Source organism: Globicephala melas, chromosome 8 (assembly GCF_963455315.2).
Source record: "Globicephala melas chromosome 8, mGloMel1.2, whole genome shotgun sequence".
Lineage (NCBI taxonomy): Eukaryota > Metazoa > Chordata > Mammalia > Artiodactyla > Delphinidae > Globicephala > Globicephala melas.
In genome coordinates, this window is record NC_083321.1 from 50,367,427 (window position 1) to 50,390,136 (window position 22,710).

Here is a 22,710-nt window from a genome sequence, read left to right on the forward strand (position 1 = left end):
TAACAAAATATCAAACATTTATTAAATAAAAGTCATCAAACTTAATTTGCAAAGGAACAGGACTTCCTTTCCAACTTTTAAAGTAAGTTTCTTCTGTATAAATCCAATTTTCTGAGGTGGATTAAGTCATATACTTAAAAACAAGCTTAATAATAACTACGTTAAGAAAAGCCTTGATGTGATATATGCCCAGCTCTTTCCCAAGAGTTATCAGCACTGAGCAGACAGAGAAATGGATGTGTAAGTGTACATTAGGGCTAAGGGATCATACAAAATGACAAACTTGGATATTAAAATTCAGGATCCTAGTAAAGAAATTAAAAGTATGATTCCTGAGTATGACAGATACTAGGATAGATAGACTTGCCAATAACTTGAAGACACGAATAAAAATAAAAGTAACTTGGACCAATACATTGAAGGCCTACAAACTAGTACATCCTCTGACCCAGCAGTCCTGTCCTGGAAATTCATCCTAAGAAAATAACTTTTGGGACTTCCCCAGTGATCCAGTGGTTAAGACTCCGTGCTTCAGCTGCAGGGGGTGCAGGTTCAATCCCTGGTCAGGGAACTAAGATCCCAAATGCCGCACTGTGCGCCCAAAAAGAAAGAAAAAGAAAAGAAAATAACTTTTAAAAAAGTTAACTTTTATTACCTTAGTGGTAATAAAACAGAAGAATGACTAAATAAAGCAGAGTAAATGAAAAATTTATTCAGAAGTAAAAAATGTTTCTATTAAAAAAAGCTTGTATAGAAACATTAACAATTAATTAGGAAATAGAGGATGTAGAAAACAGGATATCCTAAAGCAAATTATCCATGTATTAATTAAAACTACTGTAAAAACTAATTAGGTAAAGGAGTAGGGAATATCTATAAATAGTCTACTGAGGTAAAGAAGTTGTATATATTTTTCTGTAAGCCTATTTAAACATTAAACTCCAAGTATTTTTAAAGGATTGAATACGATTTGGAATTAGGAAGTAGTATATTCAAGTTCTTGCTCAATAATTTACTACCTAAGTCTCTCTAACATTCTTAGCCTCAGTTTCATCATTTGAAAAATAATAATATTTACAAACCTAACAGGTTGTCATGAGAATCAAATGAGACTATAATGGATATGGTAGCTGTTTACAAACTCTAAAGTATCATACAAATGTGAGTCCCAATTATTTCAAGGAAGGTAAACTCTCGTATAAATGAGAAAGATATGGATAAAAGCATAGCTAGTTTAATATAAGAACGACAAATGTTAACTAGACTTATTGAGGTGATCATTTTGCAATATACACAAATATCAAATGACTACATTGTACACCTGAAATATGTCAATTTTAACTCAATTTAAAAAAAGAGAATAGATTAAATTTTAAAAAGCCATAGATTATTGTGGCTCTTGTTTTGATTTATAAGCAAATGTCAGCATACAGAAAGTGATTTAGAAAAAGCCATGATATAATTCTCATTATAATCTTCACAACAGTCAGACGCTTTATAATTGTATCTAAAATTATCCCCAATGTTATAAAAGAAAACTGACGAAGTAGAGAAAAATTTAAAAAGAACATGACCATTAAAATGTTACAGAGGGGGGACTTCCTTGGTGGTCCAGTGGTTAAGACTTCACCTTCCAATGCAGGGGGTGTGGGTTCGATCCCTGGAGGGGGAGCTAAGATCCCACATGCCTCACGGCCAAAAAACCAAAACATAAAACAGAAGCAATATTGTAACAAATTCAACAAAGACTTCAAAAAAAATTTACAGAGGGGTTAAAATTCAAATATATAAACAATTCATACAACTCAATATCAAAAAAACAAACAACCCGATTACAAAAATGGGCAGAAGATGTCAAGAGACAATTTTCCAAAGAAGATATACAGATGGCCAACAGGCACATGAAAAGATATTCAAGATCACTAGTCATCAGAAAAATGCAAATCAAAACCACAATGTGATATGACTTCACACCTGTTAGAACAACTATCATCAAAAATACCACAAATAACAAATGTTGGCAAGGATGTGGAGAAAAGGGAACCCTGTACTCTGTTGCTGGGAATGTAAACTGGTGCAGCCACTGTGGCAAACAGTATAAAGGTTCCTCAAAAAACTAAAAGTACAACTACCATATGACCCAGCAATTCCACTCTTGGGTATATGTCCAAAGAAAATGAAAACACTAATTCAAAAAGATACACGCACCTCAATGTTCACAGTAGCATTATCTACAATAGCCAAGATATGGAAGTAACCTAAGTGTCCATCAACAGGTGAATGGGTAAAGAAGATGTGGTGTATATATATATATATATATACACACATATATATATGTACATATATATATGTACACATACACATGCCACACACACACAATGGGATACTACTCAGCCATTAAAAAGAATGAAAATTTGCCATTTGCAACAACATGGATGGACTTAGAGGGTATTACGCTTAGTGAAATGTCAGACAGAGAAAGACAAAAACTGTATGTTAACATTTATATGTACAATCTAAAAAATAAAACAAACTAGTGAATACAACAAAAAAGAAACAGACTCACAGATATAAAGAACAAACTACTCGTTACCAGTGAGGAGAGAGAAGGGAGCAGGGGCAAGAGAGGGGGTATGGAATTAAGAGGTACAAACAACAATGTATAAAATAAATAAGCTATAAGGATATATTGTACAGTGTAGGGAATATAGCCAGTACTTTAATAATAACTATAAATGAAATATAATCTAGAAAAATTTTGAATCATTACGTTGTACACCTCAAACTTATTATAAATTTTATATATATTATAAAATTTTATATTATAAATATTATACCTCAATTAGAAAATGTTACTGAGGGAGAATTTTAAGTCAAAATTGGTTGTGATCATGACAGAACAAGTTGTTTTAGACTATCTTCCTATAGTCTAGAAACTGTAAAAGTCAGACAAAAGAGATTTTTAGAAATAGCCAGCATTAAACAACAGCAATACAAGCTGGACTGAAGGGACTGTGATATCTGGAAGAACAGAGCAGAGCTAGGTAAGCTCTGCATTTACCTTGACTTTTCTTCTTAGGGCAATTGTTGAATCATGGCACAGAGATGTAAGATATAAAAACAAAGTGGTTTTTTACTAGGCTATGGAAACAGAGGTTGGAGTTTGTGGATGCCCAAAGAGCAGGAACTTGAGAGGCTAGACCTGGAAAGAAGGGTATTACAGAGAAGCAAATCCAAAAATCTGCATGCACTTTCCCTGAGTCATCAGTTGACTTCTAAATGGCATGTGTGTAGTGAAATTCCAACAAATTCAGGAAAGAACAGTAGCTTAAAGGCTAATGAGCTGAGCAGTGAACAGAGGGATCAGAGAAGCTACATGATGTTGAGAAGACAAAGGTTGGAGTTCAAGTCTTATCAAAGTAGAAATGCTTTGGTAAGCACCCCAAACTTTCAGGTAAGACCCCAGGAATAAGGACATAAGTGAAACAGACCAGACTAAAAAGCCTAAAACCAGACCCTAACACAATCAAGGCAATCTGATAGCATTCTATCTGCCTGTTAGAAAACTTAACTCTCTTTGGAAATAGAAAACATCTTCCAGAGCCTCTATAATTTTTATCCACAGTAGGACTGTGAGGCCTACTAAACCAGTAGACCCAAACAACCAAAAACAAACAAAGAAACAGTAAATGATAAAAAGAGACCTATAGTGATTCAGATAGTGGAATTATGAAACAGAGATTAGGAGTGACACATTTAAGATGATAAAGAAAAAACATGGAGAATTGCACCAGAAACATGGACTCCATTTTTTTTTAATCAAATAAAAATTTCAGAACTGAAAAATATACTGAGATTCCAAAAGATAAGTTTTAAAAGCAAATTAAAAATAGCAGAACAGCATAGTAGAACTATATACAATAGGCAAGACACAAAAACAACCCAAGTGCCCATCAACAGACAATTGGGTTAAGAAGATGTGGCATGTACAGGGAACTTTATTCAATACTCTGTAATGACCTATATGGGAATAGAATCTAAAAAAGAGTGGTTATACATGTATGTATAACTGACTCACTTTGCTGTACAGCAGAAACTAAGACAATATTGTGAATCAATTATATTCCAATAAATTTTTTTTTAAAAAAAGAGGTGGTATACACACACAGTGAAATATAATTTAGCCATAAAAAATAATGAAATATTGTCATTTGCAGCAACATGGATGGACCTAGAGAATACCATCCTAAGTGAAGTAAGCCAGAGAAAGACAAATATTGTATGATATCACTTATACGTGGAATCCAAAAAATAATACAAATGAATCTATATACAAAAAGAAATAGACTCACAGATATAGAAAGCAAACTTATGGTTACCAAAAAGAAAAGGGAGGGGAGAAGGGATAAATTAGGAGTATGGGATTAACAGATACAAACTACTATATATAAAATGGTTAAGTAACAAGGATTTACTGGACAGCATAGGGAACTATATTCAATATCTTGTAATAACTCATAATGGAAAATAATCTGAAAAAAAAATAAAACTGAATCACTTTGCTGTATACCTGAAACTAACAAAACATTGTAAATCAACTCTACTTCAATCAATCAATCAAAACAAATTAAAAGGAAAAAAAGAAATAGAACAGAGTGCTAATTAGCTGCAAGATATCAGTGGAAAACATTCAGACTGAAGTGCAGAGAGAAAAAAGGGTATTAATACAGAAAACGTGGAAAAAGTACAAAAGACATGGACAGAGTCAAAAGGCCTAACAGCACAAAAGTCATAACGGGGAGGTAAATGGAATTATACTATTAAAACATTTTTATATTGTTCATGAGGTGCTAAAATACTAATTCACATTAGACTTTAATAAGTTAATTTAGAGTAAAGTTTGGAGAGCAGTAAAAGTGCCAATTCATGGTAAATTATAGTAAGTCAGAAAGGCATACTGGAATCTCTAAGTTAATTACTAAAAGAATAACAAGATTATAAAATTAAAAAGCTAATAGAGGAAAATTGATAACAAAAAGTGTAACATTACTCAATGTTACTAATCACCAGGGAAATTGCAAATCAAAACCACAATGAGATATTACCTCACACCTGTTAGAATGGTTATTACCAGAAAAACAAATGACAACAAACACTGACAAGGTTGTCGTGAAACTGGAACTGTTGTGCACTGTTGGTGGGAATGCAAAATGGTGCAGCTGTTATGGAAAACAGTATGGCGGTTCCTCAAAAAATTAAAAAAGAACTACCATATGATCCAGCAATCCTACTTCTAGGTATTTATCCAAAATCAGGAGCTCAAAGAGATATTAGCATTCCCATGTTCACTGCAGCACTATTCACAAAAGTCAAAATATGGAAACAACCAAAATGTGCATCAATGCATGAATGTATTAAAAAATTGGTATATATATACAATGGAATATTATTCAGCCTTAAAAAAGAAGGAAATCCTATGCATGCAACAACATCGATGAACCTGGAGGACATTATGCTAAATGAAATAAGTCAGTCACAAAAGCACAAATATTGCATGATTCCACTTACATGAAGTATCTAAAATAACCAAACTCATGGACGCAAAGAATAGAATTGTAGTTGTCAGGGATTGGAAAAAAAGGAAGGAGGGAGCTGTTAACCAACAGGTACAAAATTTCAGTTATACAAAATGAGCAAGTTCTAGAGATCATCTGTACAAAAATACTGTATTGTACACTTTAAAAATCTGTTAAGAGGGTAGATCTCATGTTAAGTGTTCTTATCACACTAAAATAAAAAAGAAGAAAATAAAATATAAGATTATCCAAATATAGGCAAAAAAAAAAAAAAAAAGCGTGGGGAGGAAGGGTTGGAGAAGTACAGGAAGAAAAATAGATGATTTCTGATCCTATGTGGAGTCAATTTGTTGTAAAGTTTGGGAAGTACAACTGGAGAAGCCAATAGTTGTGGCTATGTGTTGCTTTTCTTGCTCCATTGGGAACCTATCTCAATTTTCCTTTGGCAAATCATCTTTTCCCATTTTTAGTCCATGTAGTTTGCATGAAGACTGTAACCTCTGTAACCCAAGATAAGTTGATGAGCCTTAATTCTGGTAGTTTTGTTAGTACTTTGGGGAAAGTGGAAAATGTAGGATTGCTAGCTTTGATATTTGTAAATCTAGCACTTTGGGGGGCACCACATAGAGAGAGTTGCTAAAGAATGAAGCCACTGGGGAAAGCAGAGCTAATGGATGGGAAGAAAGACTGAATTCTAATGTCATCATTTGAGGACCTGGATCCACCCCTGCCTGGATTCCATCCATGCTAAAATGTTTAGTTATACATTCTCTTCTTGGCTTAAGCCAGTTTGAAGTAAGTTTCTGTCATTTGTAATTTCAGAGTCCTGACAGGTATGCTCAATATGTACTTAGTGTTTAACAACTGCTTAAACAAACGCCATTATTATCAGCTATAATATAAGTTAATTCACAGATATAAGGACTTGTCAAAGCTCACCAAACATTCTTAACATTCTTTGCCCAGGAATGTTAGTTAAATTCAGGTCAGAGAAGAGCACAAATGGTTTTAACTCTTTCAAAATATTCTGATATTGGGACTTCCCTCGTGGTCCAGTGGTTAAGACTCCGCCCTTCCAATGTAGGGGGTGTGGGTTTGATCCCCGTTTGGGGAACTGAAATCCCACATGCCACATGGTGCAACCAAAAAAAAAAAAATTTCTATACTGAGAAATGTAGAACTTCCAATAATTCAATTACATTTGGTGAATGCATTGGCTATTTGAAACATCGTATTTCCTCCCATTTAGGAAGTAGTATCAACTCTCTACCTCTGTCTCCCACCCTCTCTCTGCAGGCACTGATGGACACACACACACACACACACACACACACACACACAATGCTTTTTCTTCCATTAGAAAGCAATGTTCGGTCAGTAGTTTATTCGCTATGTTTGTTTTGAAAGATAATTTTGAGCAAAGATAAAACTGAGGCATTCTTAAACAAATATGTTAAAACCCACTGATACTACGTGAGTGCTTGAAAGAGATACATTTAACATATTGATTTCATGCTATTAAAATCATCTTTGGCAAACAAGGAAGATTAGGTTTTTTTTGTTTTTGTTTGTAAAAAAGTAGTGATAATCCAAAGGACAATTAGAATCAAAACAATGGATGGCTTGCGAAATGTTATTTCCTTAAATAATCACTTTAATATTTTCTAAAGTATTAATACTTCTATAAGAAAAATTTAATTGCTTATTAGGCATCATGATAATCTCTAATTTTGTAAAACTGTGTCCTTTCCTAAAAGGACACAATTCAATCACCTACTTTCAATAGCAAGTTTTTCATAAAAATCACATTTAATAACGATTTTTTCTATGAATTTAAAAATTCTGTACAAAGAAACAGATCTATTTAAAAACTTTTATGTAACCTATATAGCTAAACTTTAGAGTAAACCATTTTTGGTAATAAGTTTGCTATATATGGTCAAGATATGGTAACAGGGAAGAGCCAATTTTGACTCCATGTTGGATCTGTTTCTTTGACTTTAACCTTTGCTTTTCGTTGCTTTTGTTATTATAATCATACATAATGGCCTGCCTCAGGGAACCCTGACCCTCTGCCAGAAAGTTAAACTAAAGTGCCTTTGTTCAGCTCACAAGGAGACTATCTGACCTGGCCCACCTGTGAGTGGCTTCAGAAAAGAAGAAATTAACCCATCCCCTCCCCAATGCTGGCCAAGCCAGGCAAAACTAACACCCCTTTTCACTTTACTTCCTTACCTCTTCCCGCTTTCTGTTCTATAAAAGAAAGTGGTATCCAGACCCTGATAAGATGGTTATTTTGAGACATTAGTCTGCCATCTTCTCAGTCTGCCAGCTTTCCGAATAAAGTCGCCATTCCTTACTGGCCTGTACTGTGTGTAGCCAGCATAGCGAGTTTAGACTCAGTAACAATGTGTCAACTTCCTTTAAATTATTATGCAAAATGGGTCAAGTTGAAACTAAGACCAATTTTCTCAAGACTTAGTGGGATTAACAACACTGTAACTATTTTAATATACACCAAACTAAGTAAATCTATTTACTTGAGTTAAGCTGAAAAATATTTGTAAGAAGTGTTTATTGAGCTTTCAGAATGTCCACAGATTCAAATTACACTCACCTTTGTCAGTTAATAAAATACAGTAGTTAGAAGGAACATGTTGAAATCAGAAAATCCATGTTAAAATCAGAAACATTTGGACCATATAGAAAAACTCAAAGTGTACAATGCAATTTAACATAATCTTGCAGATTATAAATGTAGCAGTGAGATATTAAAATGCATACAAGAAAAGAACAAATAGAAACGATACCCTTTTTAGTTGCTGTTCTTTTAGGCTTTTCACTGTCCTTGCAGGCTCAGAAATGAAGTTTTTATAGTTTTCACATATATTGATCCGAGACTGGGCTACCTGCATTGTTCCCTCGAGAAAAGATTTCCAAACAGGATACATGCTCCTAAATTCAAAGAGGGATAGAAAAGTATTAGGCAGAGGAAAGGAAGAATAAGTTGTCTAACCTTTTGCTCACTGGCTAGCACTGACAAAATAAGTGTTTTCTTTATAGTTTAAAGTGTATTTATATTGGTTCATAGGTAGTAGTATTTTTAGCATATATAACAAGTAGAAACTTGGAATACACTCTATTCCTCTATAGCTTGACAATGGGCCATTTTGATTCACTAGCTATTCTTGATACTGGAGTAAAGTGATACAAGGATTACAATTCTAGACAAAGCTAACACTATAAAAATTAGTGAATACTTCAGACTTTCCAGGCCTTTCACTGTTTCAGGAGTATCATTATGAATATCAAGTTTCATTATTTCTTTATGCTATTTTCCTGATTTTACAGATGAGGTAACTGAGGCTCAGATAGATTTAGAGCAGCAGTCCCCAACCTTTTTGGCACCAGGGACTGGTTTCATGGAAGACAATTTTTCCACAGACGGGGGGCGAGAGGGGGGAATATGGTTTAGACGGTAATGCGAGCAATGGTTCAGGTGGTAATGTGAGCGACAGGGAGCAGCAGATGAAGCTCTGCTAGCTTGCCCGCCCGCCGCTCACCTCCTGCTGTGCGGCCCGGTGATGGGGGGGGACCGCTGATTTAGAGGATCACTCTAGATCACAATAGAGTGTGGCAATACTGAGATACAGACGAATACCTCTAAAGTACATTTTCTTTCAACCAAATTATATTGCTCTCTTACATAAACTGATGTGCTGGAAAAAAAATCATGAACAACTGCTTATGTTCTTGAGAAGTCTATTTGTTAGAGAAAAGAAGTCTATGGTATCATTGCTCTACATCTGTTTCTCTGTTGTAATAATGCTTCGCCAGCATCACGTTGCGGCCTGGAGTCATTCCAAGCAAGTCCCATCACCTCTACTTGATAAATGTGCTCTCAGAAATCTTTTGGTAAAGTCAAAGAATTATTCATCCTTTGCTTTCTGTAGCCAACTTCCTTTTCAAACCTTCTCTTCTGCTTTGCTAAATGCCTTAGTCAGTCCCAATATGCTCCTAAACTAGTTATAAACATATTTTATAACTTACCATAACAATGAATGGTACCTTGTTAAAAAGAGATACTTGCACTGATAGATTATAATATCCATCTCCTAAGATTTCCCTTCTTGTGTTACGTGGATTTCCTACTATAGCAATGTATGGGACCGTGTGCTACATAAAATGCTGGCTGTGGGTCAATGGATGACAGTGTGAAAACAAGAAAAAGAAAATTTGCCTGGGTCTCCATCCTACTTGGAACTAAAAAAAACTTGAAACTGCACTTCTCAACCAAGGGAATAGTTTGTGTAATGGATTAGTAGTTTGTAATACACCAAATACATCAGTTTCGATGGAAATATTCACTTATTTAAGCAGAGGTATATTACTTTCCCTTTGGAAAAAAGAGTCAGTGTGTTGTGCCACCAGAAACTGTCAGCATAAAAGCAATGATGGGCTTAAGAAAAGCAAAATGAATACAAGTAATAAATGTTAACTAAACCTATTGTGGTAATCATTTTATCAATATATGTAAATCAAACCATCATGTTGTACATCTCAAACTTATACAGTGATATATGTCAATTATTTTTCAATAAAACTGGAATAAAAACCCAGCAAAAGTAATGTCCTCCATGACCTTAATGCATGACTACCAATGGAATCTAGAATGTAAACTCACCACAGAACCTCCTAAGCAGTCCAGATAATTGATTTTCTCAGAGAATGCACCGAGAGAAAAATTCAGTACTATGTTTTGCAATTATTAATTTATACTTAATACACATTTTTAAATCATAATGAAAATGAGCAAGGACAATTATGAATTGTAATCCGAAGGAAGGAAGGAATAAGGAAAGAAGGAAGGACAGAGGAGGGGAATAAGGAGGAAACTATGCTCGCCCCTTAGGTAGCACCCTTTTCCTTTTACCTCTTCATCTAGTTGACTGTTGCTCATCCTTCAAACCTCAACTTAAAAGTAACTTCCTCAGGGAAGTCTCAGGATCACCACCAAGCCAATGCACAGACTCAATCAAGTCCCTTCCTGTTATTTGTTCACATGGTTCTAGCACTATTCCTTCAATTATAAATATTTTTATGTTAATTGTTAATGTTTGTCCCTCTCACTATAGTAAAAGTTTCACAAAGGGTACATGTCTTTCTCACAACTGTATTGCTATTTCTAGGGCCTAGCACATGGCCTAACCATTAGAAAGGTTATAATCAGTATGTGTTGAATGAAAAAAAATGAATGAATGGATGAATGTATAAATTATGAGGACTGTACAACAAAAAGAAAAATCCTTTCATTACAGAGTTAAAAAAGAGATCTTTAGAGACCAGCAGACAAATAAATAGCAGGCAAACATATTCACAACAATGACACACCATGAAACTCACAAAATTCGGTTACCAGTCAGTCAGAAGACCTGGGTTCAAGTTCTAGTTTAACCAATATAATCGTACGTAGCACATCTCACTATACTTTCATTTCCTCAACTGGCAAATGGAAAAATAACAAAAATACCAGCACCATGCAGCTCACAGGGCTATTTTAACAATTAAATGAAAATGATGTGAAAATTCTTGCCACACAGATTCTTTTAAATGAATAAATAGTAATAGTCACAGAATTGTAGAAGAAATAGAAGTACTTCTTGTTAACACAATAGTGGTAGTTCCAATGGCAGTGGTGTTTTTCAATTGTGAAAAAATAATAATGGGTTATAGAGTGATTTTCTAAAAATTTTATTTCACTAGGCTTCATATATATAATTTTGAAACATAAGGAAATGTATCAAGCATTTATGGTACTTTGTTATTCTGATCAGGTCAGGAAATGAGGCTCAAAATTATATAAGAAAAGAAGAAAATTCTTTTAAGAACCTATCTCATGCTAGGCACTATGTCATGTATTTTACATCTGTAATATCATTTAATCCTCATGACAACTTTGTAAAGTAGGCATTATCCTCATTTTGCAGAGGAGAAAAAGTAAGGCTTGGAGAGGTTGTGAAATTTTTCTACAGCTATTCACCAGGAAATAGTACTCTCATGGTCATAACCTAAACTTTGCCATTAACAATAACTACCCCTCTGCTCTAATACCAATTTAATCATCTAATCTCTGACCAACACCTCTTGTTTCCACTCACTCCCTTTAGGATTCTCACTTCAACAATTATTCAACCCTATCACAGCCCACAATCCATTTCATCCTACCTCCTTTCCACTGTCTTTCACTCCCTCTCATAATCTCCCTTTACAGCTCCTTACCCAGCCTAGATTTCATGGTCCACCATTATGATCACCCTCTAACATACACCCTAGCTGAGCATGGGCTTTCTCTAGTTGTGGCAAGTGGGGGCTACTCTTGGTTGCGGTGCGCAGGCTTCCCCTTGCGGTGGCTTCTCTTGTTGCAGAGCTCGGACTCTAGGCACGCGGGCTTCAGTAGTTGTGGCACGCGGGCTTCAGCAGTTGCGGCACATGGGCTCAGTAGTTGTGGCACGTGGGCTCTAGAGCGCAGGCTCAGTAGTTGTGGCACACAGTCTTAGTTGTTCCATGGCATGTGGGATCTTCCCGGACCAGGGATCAAACCTGTGTCCCCTGCCTTCGCAGGCAGATTCCCATCCACCGCGCCACCAGGGAAGTCCTCTTTCGGTCATTATAATCTACAAATTCCAAACTTGGTTAAATCCAAAATTCTGTTTACACCATACCAATGTCTGTGCAATAGAACGTTGCTGGAGTAAACAATAATCATGCTGCCTAGTCTCACTTTCAACTGATGTCAAATAATCCCTTAGTGCCCGCCAGCAATCCTACTATATTCCCCTAATCCACTTATTTGCTCACTCTTCTAGATAATTATTTCCCACCTTTTCCTCTCATCTCAAACCTCTAATATGACCACACTTTCAGTTGATAATGAAGTATGAAGATAATGTCCACATGCTCCCTCCACATCTACCTATCTCCCTGCTTTTGTACCCATACACTGTGTCATCCCTCTTTTTACTCCAATAAATTACCTGTGCTCTGAAGGCCAACTCTTCACATCTGTATATATAACCTCTAACTCAACAGCAATCCAGTAATTGTGCTTTCTCCTACAATATCAACTTTTCCCTCTCTACTGGATCATACTCATATAATGTCTTGCATCTTAAAAAAAAAAAAAAGCCCTCCATCAACCTTCCATTTCTCTCCAGCTACCACCCCAATGTCTGCTCCCTTTAACAGCAAAACTCCTCAAAAGAAATGTCTGAAATTACTGTTTCCACTTCTCCTCCTGGTCACTCTTGATTCAATTCAAATAAGGTTTTAGCATCCACCATTCTGAAATTACTTGTCAAGGTCATCAAAGATCTCCCTGTGGCTAATCCCAATAGTCAATTCAAGCTTTGGGCCTATTATTCAGTCTATCAGCAGTACTGACCTAGTTTATCCTTCTCGAAATTCTATCTTTACTTGGCTTCTAGCTCTCTTATAGCTTCTTATAGCTCTCTCTCTTGGTCTAGCCTTATCTCACTAGCCACAATTTAGGCTCCTTTGCTAGTTCCTCTTCATCTCATTGTCCTGTAAATGCTAAGAGTGTCCCCGCAGTCAGCTTCTTCTCTTCACAGTCACTCTTTAGATAAGCTCATGCAGTCTCAAGGCTTTAAATACTGTCACTATGCTGACTATTCCTGAATTTTTAATTCAGACATCTTCCCTAACCCCTCAGTTGCCTATTTAACATATCCAACTTGGATATTTAGTAGGTATCTTAAAACTAACATGTCCAAAAACAAATTCTTGATTTCCCTAAAATCTGTTCTGTTAATCTATTCCATCTCATTGACAGCTACTCAAACCTCTAGTTGTTCAAGCCCAAACCCCTAGAATCATCATTGATTCCTCCTTTTTTTCTCATATTCCACATCAGATTCACCAAGAAATACTGTTCACTAGACTTTAAAAATATAATGGAATCTGATTACTGTCTATCTCTTCCACCGCTACCACCCTGGTTTCAGCCACCATTATCTCGTGCCTGGATTACTATAATAGTCTAAATGACCTCTCTCTGATTTTGCTCTTGTCTCCCTAAAGTCTAGGCTCTACACAGTATATCCACTGCAGTGCCAACCACTTCTTGGTACTCTGTTTTCTTTCAACTAAGTGACAATGTTTAATTACTCATATGCTTATTGTCTTGTCTTCTTTCACTAGAATGAAGACTCCATGCAGCAGCAGCTTTGTTTTATTCACTCTTGTATCCTCAGCAGCTAGAACAGGGTCTGGCACAGCAGGCACTCATTCAATATATATTTACAGGAGGAAGGAGAGGAGGGAATGATGGAGATTAGATTCAAACCCAGATCTGTCTGGCTCCCAAACCTCTGCTCTTCTGCTGACACAAGATTGTTCTAGGTCCAGCATTACTATTAAAGAATTTTTAAAAAGAATCTCTTCACTTTAAAAAAGGTGTATACTAAGTTCTTTGTGTATGTCTTACACAATTTGTGCCTCATATCTCCTATACCATTATTATTTTTTGTTAAAATGACTCACCTTTTAAACTAAAATATATGTATCTTACTACTTCATATTCCACTCTAATTGAAAAATAAAACTTGCCATAATAATTAAGTTTTAATTAGTAAAATTCAAAAATATTGATCCATATACCACCTAAAATCTCGCTGTGAACTATTTCTCATATGACTATTACACTGGAAAACAGAGAAAACCTTATCAGGGAAAATTTTTATTAAGAAATAAACCAACAAATTTATTTTGACTGTAGTGGTGGCCACACGAATCTACATATGTGATACAACACCACAGAACTTAATATGCATACACCTACATACACACAAATAAGTACATGTAAAACTGGTGAATTCTAAATTAGATTGGTGGATCGTATCAATATCAATTTCCTGGTTGTGATGTTGTATTATAGTTATGCAAGTTATTACTACTGGGGGAAGTGGGTGAAGAGTATAAGAACACTCTTTGTATTATTTCTTAAAACTGCACATGAATCTATAATTTTTTTTTAAGTAAAAACAAAAGTTTAACAAACAAAAATCACAGATCTACCCTTGGCCTGGAATACAGCACCACACATCAAGAAGACTCTAGAAAATGTGACAAGTTAAATTCATAATCTAAGATTAAGTTACATAGTGACTGATAACAGGAGAAAGTATGGTGTTTAATAAATAAGTGTTCACGTATTGCTGTTTTTGGTAGTAGGAAGGGAGACTATCCTCAGCCTAGGTAACAGAAGTAAAGGCAGGGAGAATGACTGATACTCAGTCCAGTTGAGGTGTGATAAGAACTGCAGTACAACTGTAGCTTAAGGTGCCCAAGGGTTGGGGAACCAAGCATGAAAAAAGGAGAAATGGCCAGAAAGGAGCAAAGAAAGGTAATCTGGGGTCAGGATTCTTCCTGGCTTTTGATATCATAAAAAAAATTTTTTTTTAATTTCATACTATTAGCAAGGAGAAACAATAGAAGATTTTCAAGTAGGGTGAGAGTAGGGTGAGACATACAGACGTACAGGTTGGTGGTACTGTGGCAATGAAATTGTGAAGGGGAGAGATCACAGACAGAGAAGCAGCTACTTAACATTCCTAACAGAAGATGAGGTCTGAAAAGAAGTCACAGTTGGAGGCAGCTGACTTGTTGGTTCCCAAGCTGAAGAGTTAATAAAAACACAGATCATTACTAGTTTATAGGCAATATTTAAAGATAGAAATATAGATAAGATTACTTAAAACAGTCACAAGAGAGCTGAGGGAACTCCAAGAAATATTTACATAGAAAGGACTTGCTATGGTCTGAATGCTTGTGGTCCCCTGAAATTCATATGTGGAAATCCTAATCCCCAAAGGTGACTATGGTATTAGGAGGTGAGGCTTTGCAGAGGTGAAGGCAGAATAGTGCCGTTATAAAAGAGACCCCACAGAGCTCCCAAACCCCTTCTACCAAGTAAGGGCACAGCTAAAAGTTGAAAAGTCTGCAACTCAGAAGAGGGACTTCACCAGAACCTGACCATGCCGGCATCTTTGTCTTGGACTTCAGTCTCAAGAACTGTGAGAAATAAATTTCTCTTACTTATAAGCCACCCAGTCTGTGGTATTTTGTTATAGCAGCCTGAACAGACTAAGACAGGACGAAAAACCTGTCCTCAAAGATTAAAAAAAAATAATAAAAAAAAGGTCTTAGAGAAAGTATTATTACAGAAGTCTAGTTTCCAGGCAAACGGGGGTGGGTTTAATGGCATTAAATGGTGCATGTATCATCAGAATGGCAAAAATTTTCAAAGATTGACCATGCGCCCTGTTGGTAAAAAATAAAAAGAAATGGGTAGTTTCAAATCAAATTTGAAGACATGTAAAATATACTAAGACAGAGTTTATGAAGGTTAATTTATAGTTTCACATTTTAAATGTATAAACCCTTTGACCCAGCATGTTCCCCTCTAAGAATTAACCCTATAGATATACTTTCACAATGCACAAAGATATAACTATGTGCATACGTGAGTTATCCACTGCAGCATTATTTGCAATAGTAATAAACTAACTACCAACAGAGAAATGGATAACAAACTATAATTTACCCACACTATGGCACTAACATAGCCATTAAAAAGAAGAGGGGACCTGAACAAACCAGTTTGAAGGGACATCTAAAATAGACTCCTTAGAAAAGGGAACCCTTATACACTGTTGGTAGGAATGTAAACTGGGCAGTCACTATGGAAAACAGTATGGAGGTTCCTTAAAAAACTAAAAATAGAGTTACTATATGATCCAGCAATCCCACTCCTGGGCATATATCCGGAAAAGATGAAAACTCTAATTCAAAAAGATACATGCACTCCACTGTTTGCAGTGGTACTATTTATAATAGCCAAGACATGGAAGCAACCTAAGTGTCTATTAACAGATAAGTGGATAAAGAAGATGTGATTGATACACACACACACACATACACACACACACACACACACACACACACACACAATGGAATGTTACTCAGCCATTAAAAAGGATGAAATATTGCCATTTGCAGCAACATGGATGGACCTAGGGATTATCATACAGAGTGAAGTAGGCCAGACAGAGAAAGACAAATACTACATGATATCACTTATATGTGGAATCCAAAAAAATAATACAAATGAACTTATTTACAAAACAGAAACAGACTCACAGACAGAGAAAACAGACTTCTGGTTACCGAAGGGGAAAGAGGAGGGGGAGGGATAAATTAAGAGTAGGGGATTAACAGATACATACCACTATATATAAAATAGATAAACAATAAGGATTTACTGTATAGCACAGGGAACTACATTCAATATCTAGTAATAACCTATAATGGAAAAGAATCAGAAAAAAATATATGTATGTGTAACTGAAGAATCACTTTGCTGTACACCTGAAAGTAACATAACACTGTAAATCAACTATATTTAAATTAAAATAAATAAATAAAAAATAAAGTAAAATAGACTCCTTAGGTGTGTGTATGGAAGGTGTATGTGTGGAGGGAATTACAAAAGCATATGTATATAATAATTCTAGTTCTGTTAAAAGCAGCACAACTGTTTATGTTCATGTATGCACTGCACAGGAAAAATATGGAAGAAAAGACCACATACTTCTAACAGCAATTACTCTAGTAGAAATGTGAATGGAAGATGCTTGGCAAAGAGGATGAGGTACACTTTATACTCTGTTACACATTCAACAAGCATGCATTATTTGGGTAAGAATTTTTAAATTAACAATACAAATATAAACACAAAAAAGTTAAAGGGAAATTTTAATTGACTGGAGCTGAAATAAACTCCTAATAAACAAACAAACAAACAAAAAATGGCAACTGCCATTCTCACCCTCAATCCTGATCTACTGTCTTTTTTCACTATGGCACCACCAACCTCTCAGTTGCCTAAGTTAAAAAACCTGGGAGTCATTCTACAACCCTTCCTCTCCCTCCCTCTACTTCGTCCTTCAGTTAGTAAATATTTATCAAATGCTTTCTATCTTCCAAGAACTATTTTAGATACTGAGAAAACTACTTTATAGTTTGACAGTTACAGAAAACTGTTTGTAGTCTGTCTCAGAACAAATTTGACAAACACAAAAACAAAACTGCCAAATCAATAGCAAGTCCTCTAGCTTCAGTTTTCTAAATATCTCTGAAATCTGCCCCTGAATCTGAATCCCAACAGCCTAATTTCTACTATAATTTTCATGGTTCAAATAAGAAATGATGAGGGATTAAATTCCTGCAATTCTATTCTTTCTGAATTCTTCCTCATATCCCTTTAGTCCACCTTCATACCCCTTTAGTCCACCTTCATACAGTTACTAAAGTATGTTGAACTTGTCATTCCTCTTATGGAAATTCTTTGATGCTTCTGTTATCTTCTGAGTAAAAAAGAAACTGTGATATGCAAAGTCCTTCATGATGCCTATCTAGGTATCCTCCAGGTCCACCACTCCTCTTACCCTCCAACCCATACACACTTCATTGCTACCTAACATTCATATTTTCTCATGTCTCCCTGCATTTAAGGTGTTACTTCTGCTTAGAATTCCTTCTGCCCAATGCTGACAAACTCCTGCACATCCTTTAAGACTCAGCTCTAGAAGCCTAGGTTTTCCTCTACAGTCCCAATGCACCTCTACTACTACCCAATATCGCAACTGTTTATAGTGGCTATCTCCTTTAAGCTCCTTAACAACAGGCACCATACCTTCTACTCTCTTTAATCCTGAAGTCTACTTTAACAACTAGCATGTAAGTAGATATTTCACATCTATCTCATAAATAAAGAATGAATGAGGGACTCCCCTAATGGTGCAGTAGTTAAGAATCCACCTGCCAATGCAGGGGACAGGGGTTCGACCCTGGGAAGACCCCACATGCTGCGGAGCAACTAAGCCTGTGTGCCACAACTACTGAGCCTGCGCTCTAGAGACCACGAGCCACAACTACTGAGCCCGCATGCCACAACTACTGAAGCCCATGCGCCTAGAGCCCATGCTCCACAACAAGAGAAGCCACAGCAGTGAGAAGACCACATACCACAACGAAGAGTAGCCCCCACTCACCGCAATTAGAGAAAGCCTGTGCGCAGCAACAAAGACCCAACGCAGCCAAAAATAAATAAATTAATTAATAAAAAAAGAATGAAAAAAGAAAGAATGAATGAATAAATGACTGAGTGTTTACATAGCTGTGTGACCTTGAGTAAAGCATACAACCCAAGACTTAGTTTCCTCATATATAAAAAGGGGATAATCATATGTACCTCACAGGTTTGATTATCACGTTTTGATAATCATGGGAGATAAAGTTCCTAGCATAGTATCTGGTATACAGTAAATATTTAGTAAAAGTTGGCTTAACATACTTTTAAAAATTAGGTTGCATAAGCTAGCCTGGGAGCAGAACCTTATCCTTATTTCTTTGGTAACCTGCATCCTGAATTTCAAACAAACTTGGAATAGAACCTATCTGTAAGTTGGAGTCCTTCTTTACTCTCTAGCAACCAGTCTCTTCCTTGGTCAGGCTTTCCTCATGCCAGCAATACTGAACATATCATTCTCACTTTCACCTCAAGGCTTTGCTCTGCTTGTCTCTTTCGCCTAGGGTTTCATCTCCTCTCTTTTCCCCCCTTAGCTGAATTTTGTAGATACTGAAAAGTCCACAAGAAAATTCCTATATTTATTTCCTGTTTTGCTTTATTATTCCATATTGCAACTACAGATGTATTATTTATAGCTATCATGCCACCTTCCAAGTTATCAGTCTTGCAACTGTGAAGAACTATTAAGGTTTCTTGTGTATCCTGCAGTTTTCCATCTCCATTAAGAAATTACCTGATGATCTAGCAACTTGACTTCATATTCAGATTCCAAACCACACACTTCAATACTGAGTTCTTAATTACCCTGGATTCTCTGCTATTGTTTCATGAGTAATAATTAGTCTTAACTTCAACCAGACTGCAAGCTCTGAAATCCTGTCTTTGACTTCTGGTTCCCTCAACACTAAGGACAGTCTTGAGCACAAAAGCTAATAAATACTTCCAAATTAACTGCAAAAAAGACACCAAATTCTAAAAAAAATTATAAATATTTTAAAGACATCTGTATGAAGACACAATTTATATTCCATTGTTGTCTACCTTCTTTAAAATTTGTATGTGGGATATTGACTAATCAATTTCTAGATACCTTGTGGGTGTGTCTGTATACTATGTATATATACATATATATAAAATATATATAATTTAGAAACTCTTTTCCCCTAGGCTCACAGAATCCTATCTTTCCAAATGTAGGATTTGTGTCAGAAGTAAAGAATCAATAATCATGATAGAAATTACAATCTTGTTTCATTATTGTTGTGATAATGTGTTTCATTTATAGGACACTGAGGAAACAATTTGTGTTCCATTGTCATCTATCTGCTTTAAATTCCTTATGGGGGTATCAGTTAAACAAAATGGAATCTTGGCTTAAGACATATGAAAATGATCTATTCCATATACAATATATATGTTGTAGAACATTAACATTGTCTGATAATTTTGATATTATATCTAAAAACACAGCAGAGGAAAGAAGCAATTTTTTAAAAAACTGGAGTCTATGTTGTATATGTGTGACATGGCTCTGTGTGAAACCAGTTTTAAAGAAAATGGGCAAGAGCTACTTATTAAGTTACCTGTAATCATTCCGATCATCAGCTTTTATTCCAGGCCAATCTCTCTTCAGATATTGACTAGCCAACTTCTGGATACCCTGTTAAAAAATACATATTTAATATAATAAAATGTAATATAAATTATAAAATAAGTATTGTGCTATAAAGGAAGCTCTTTTCCTTAAAATACATTACTTAGCAAATCCCATCTTTCCATATATAAATTTAATTCAGAAGTAAAGAACCAATGATAAATGGTAGAACACCATAACTTGTTTCATTATTTTCAAAGTCTTCTCTCGTCCTCATTTTTAGGAAAAAGGTGAGTATAAAGATGAGAAAATTGAAACTTAATTGAAATGCTTTCCACGTCACCAAACTATGTGACCAGCCATAAAAACGAACTACCCCGGTATATCACAGGGAACACAGCTGTCCACCTCCACAGAGCTCTGATTACTCAGCTTGACATCTCAATTTTCCATCACTCCTCTGCTGCGGCATATAGTGCATTTCTGAATCCCAGCAGTCAAACTCATATACCAGGAAAGACTACAACACATTCAATTTGGAGCAGACAGATAAACACTGGCTTGTAAAATTAATGGACAAACCTTGTTGCTATTCCATACTAGTAATTTTCAAGACAGACTTTAAGAGTTTTTTTCTTTTTAAATAATACCATGGCACAAATCACTTAAAATGAAAAAATTAGTTTCACAAAGAAATACTCACTTATTGTTATCCATACAAACATGAACCTGGACAAAACAAGAGTATCCATAATAGGTACAGGATTTTATTGGCAAGGTTAAACTACTCACTCTGAGTATAGAGCATACTACTTTTAGAAGGAAACATATGTGGTTCCCTAACACTGTAACAGGGTCCAATGTAATGGATCAGAAATCATTAACTTTGGGGTATTCATCTCTATATATGCAATTTTAAAAAGAACAAATAAAATGCTGAGATGAAGAACAATCACATTAACTGACTGCCTACTTTAAGCAGAAGCTGCTCAAGTAAAATCAGTGGTGCATTCTATACATGGTACCTTTCTACTAAGGTCTGCTGCCAAATCAATTTGGCTTAATTAAATCCATTGTTGAATGTTTCTGTTTACCATTATTTCAATGAGCCCAAAGGGTAGCAGGAACTACAGAGAAGCTCCTTTGAATCTCGAGTTCCTTTTGAATTTGGCAATAGTTTGGTTTCACTATTTTCAGGTCCTATGTATTCTGAAAACTCACATATAACTGCATATCCACAATACTTCCACTTACATACCTTGCACTTTGGGGAATACAATTACTTAGTCTTCCCTGAATACGTACAGAATTTTTTTTTCACTTCTGTACCTTGTTCACACCGTTCTTTATTTGTATGAAATCTCTTCCCACCACTCCCATTCCTACCAGCTGAGTTCTTGCTGCCCCTCCTTTAAACTGATTTTTAAATTTCCGAACACAAAATATTCAAAAGTATATAAAGAAAAATGTGGAAAGTTTAAATGCCTAAGTGTTTGGTTTCATTTCATTAAAAGAGAATAGTTTAGGGCTTCCCTGGTGGCGCAGTGGTTGGGAGTCCGCCTGCCGATGCAGGGGACGCGGGTTCGTGCCCCGGTCCGGGAGGATCCCACATGCCGCGGAGCGGCTGGGCCCGTGGGCCATGGCCGCTGAGCCTGAGCGTCCGGAGCCTGTGCTCCGTGGCGGGAGAGGCTGCAGCAGTGGGAGGCCTGCGTACCGCAAAAAAAAAAAAAAAAAGAATAGTTTATCATTATTTCTGCATTTATTAGCTTGAATTCTTTTTTAAAGAACTATCCCTCCTGGACTCTTTGGGTATGCTGAGGTACAGTTCCCAGAGGAAAGGCAAGATAAATACTTGACTGTCCAGTTTTGGTCCAAAAGTGAACAATGAATTTTTAAAGTAACATTATGAACTCACATATTTTGAATAATGGATGTGTTTCAATCTACTGCAGTCACAATTCTCTTGATGCTCCAAATGCTACATCTGTGGTCAGTGGGAGCTCCTCCAAGTTGGCTCCCATATCATGACCCCAATAGACTTTAATAATTTCTTTGTTTTCTTTTACAGTCCCTATTCCAGATCTGCAGTAAGCTAGTTTTCCAAGGAATTCTGATTACTTTCAGAGAGAAACCATATTTAGAGACCACTATCTAGGTACTTCCTTATCCTTTTGGTCTTACTTTGTATCTTTCTCTAAGAGGGCTTTCCTAATCACTGTATGCAAAGTAGCTCACCCTTCAGTCAGTTGCTCTCTCTCTCATCAGCCTACTGTATTCATAACCCTTATACATTGTTACTGTCTGGTTTAAATATGCTTTGCCTATTTGCTGACTATAAGCTCCATCAGGTACAGATCTTGTCTTTTTCTTTC

The 22,710-nt window shown here is 35.9% G+C and overlaps 1 protein-coding gene across 5 annotated transcripts in view; it reads right to left on the reverse strand.

Annotated features, from left to right (window-relative positions):
• Positions 1 to 22,710, reverse strand: part of FCHSD2 (FCH and double SH3 domains 2) — a 300,576-nt gene that overhangs the window by 152,457 nt on the left and 125,409 nt on the right. For all 5 annotated transcript variants that reach the window (XR_009564908.2, XM_030836180.3, XM_030836179.3 and 2 more), the window contains exons 4-5: positions 20,328 to 20,404; positions 8,387 to 8,531 (exon numbers count right to left, since the gene is read on the reverse strand). Coding sequence is in view for 4 of the 5 variants with exons in the window: in XM_030836180.3 (XP_030692040.2) it covers positions 8,387 to 8,531; positions 20,328 to 20,404 (222 nt within the window). In the remaining variant the exon portion in view is untranslated. The remainder of the gene's footprint in view (positions 1 to 8,386; positions 8,532 to 20,327; positions 20,405 to 22,710) is intronic.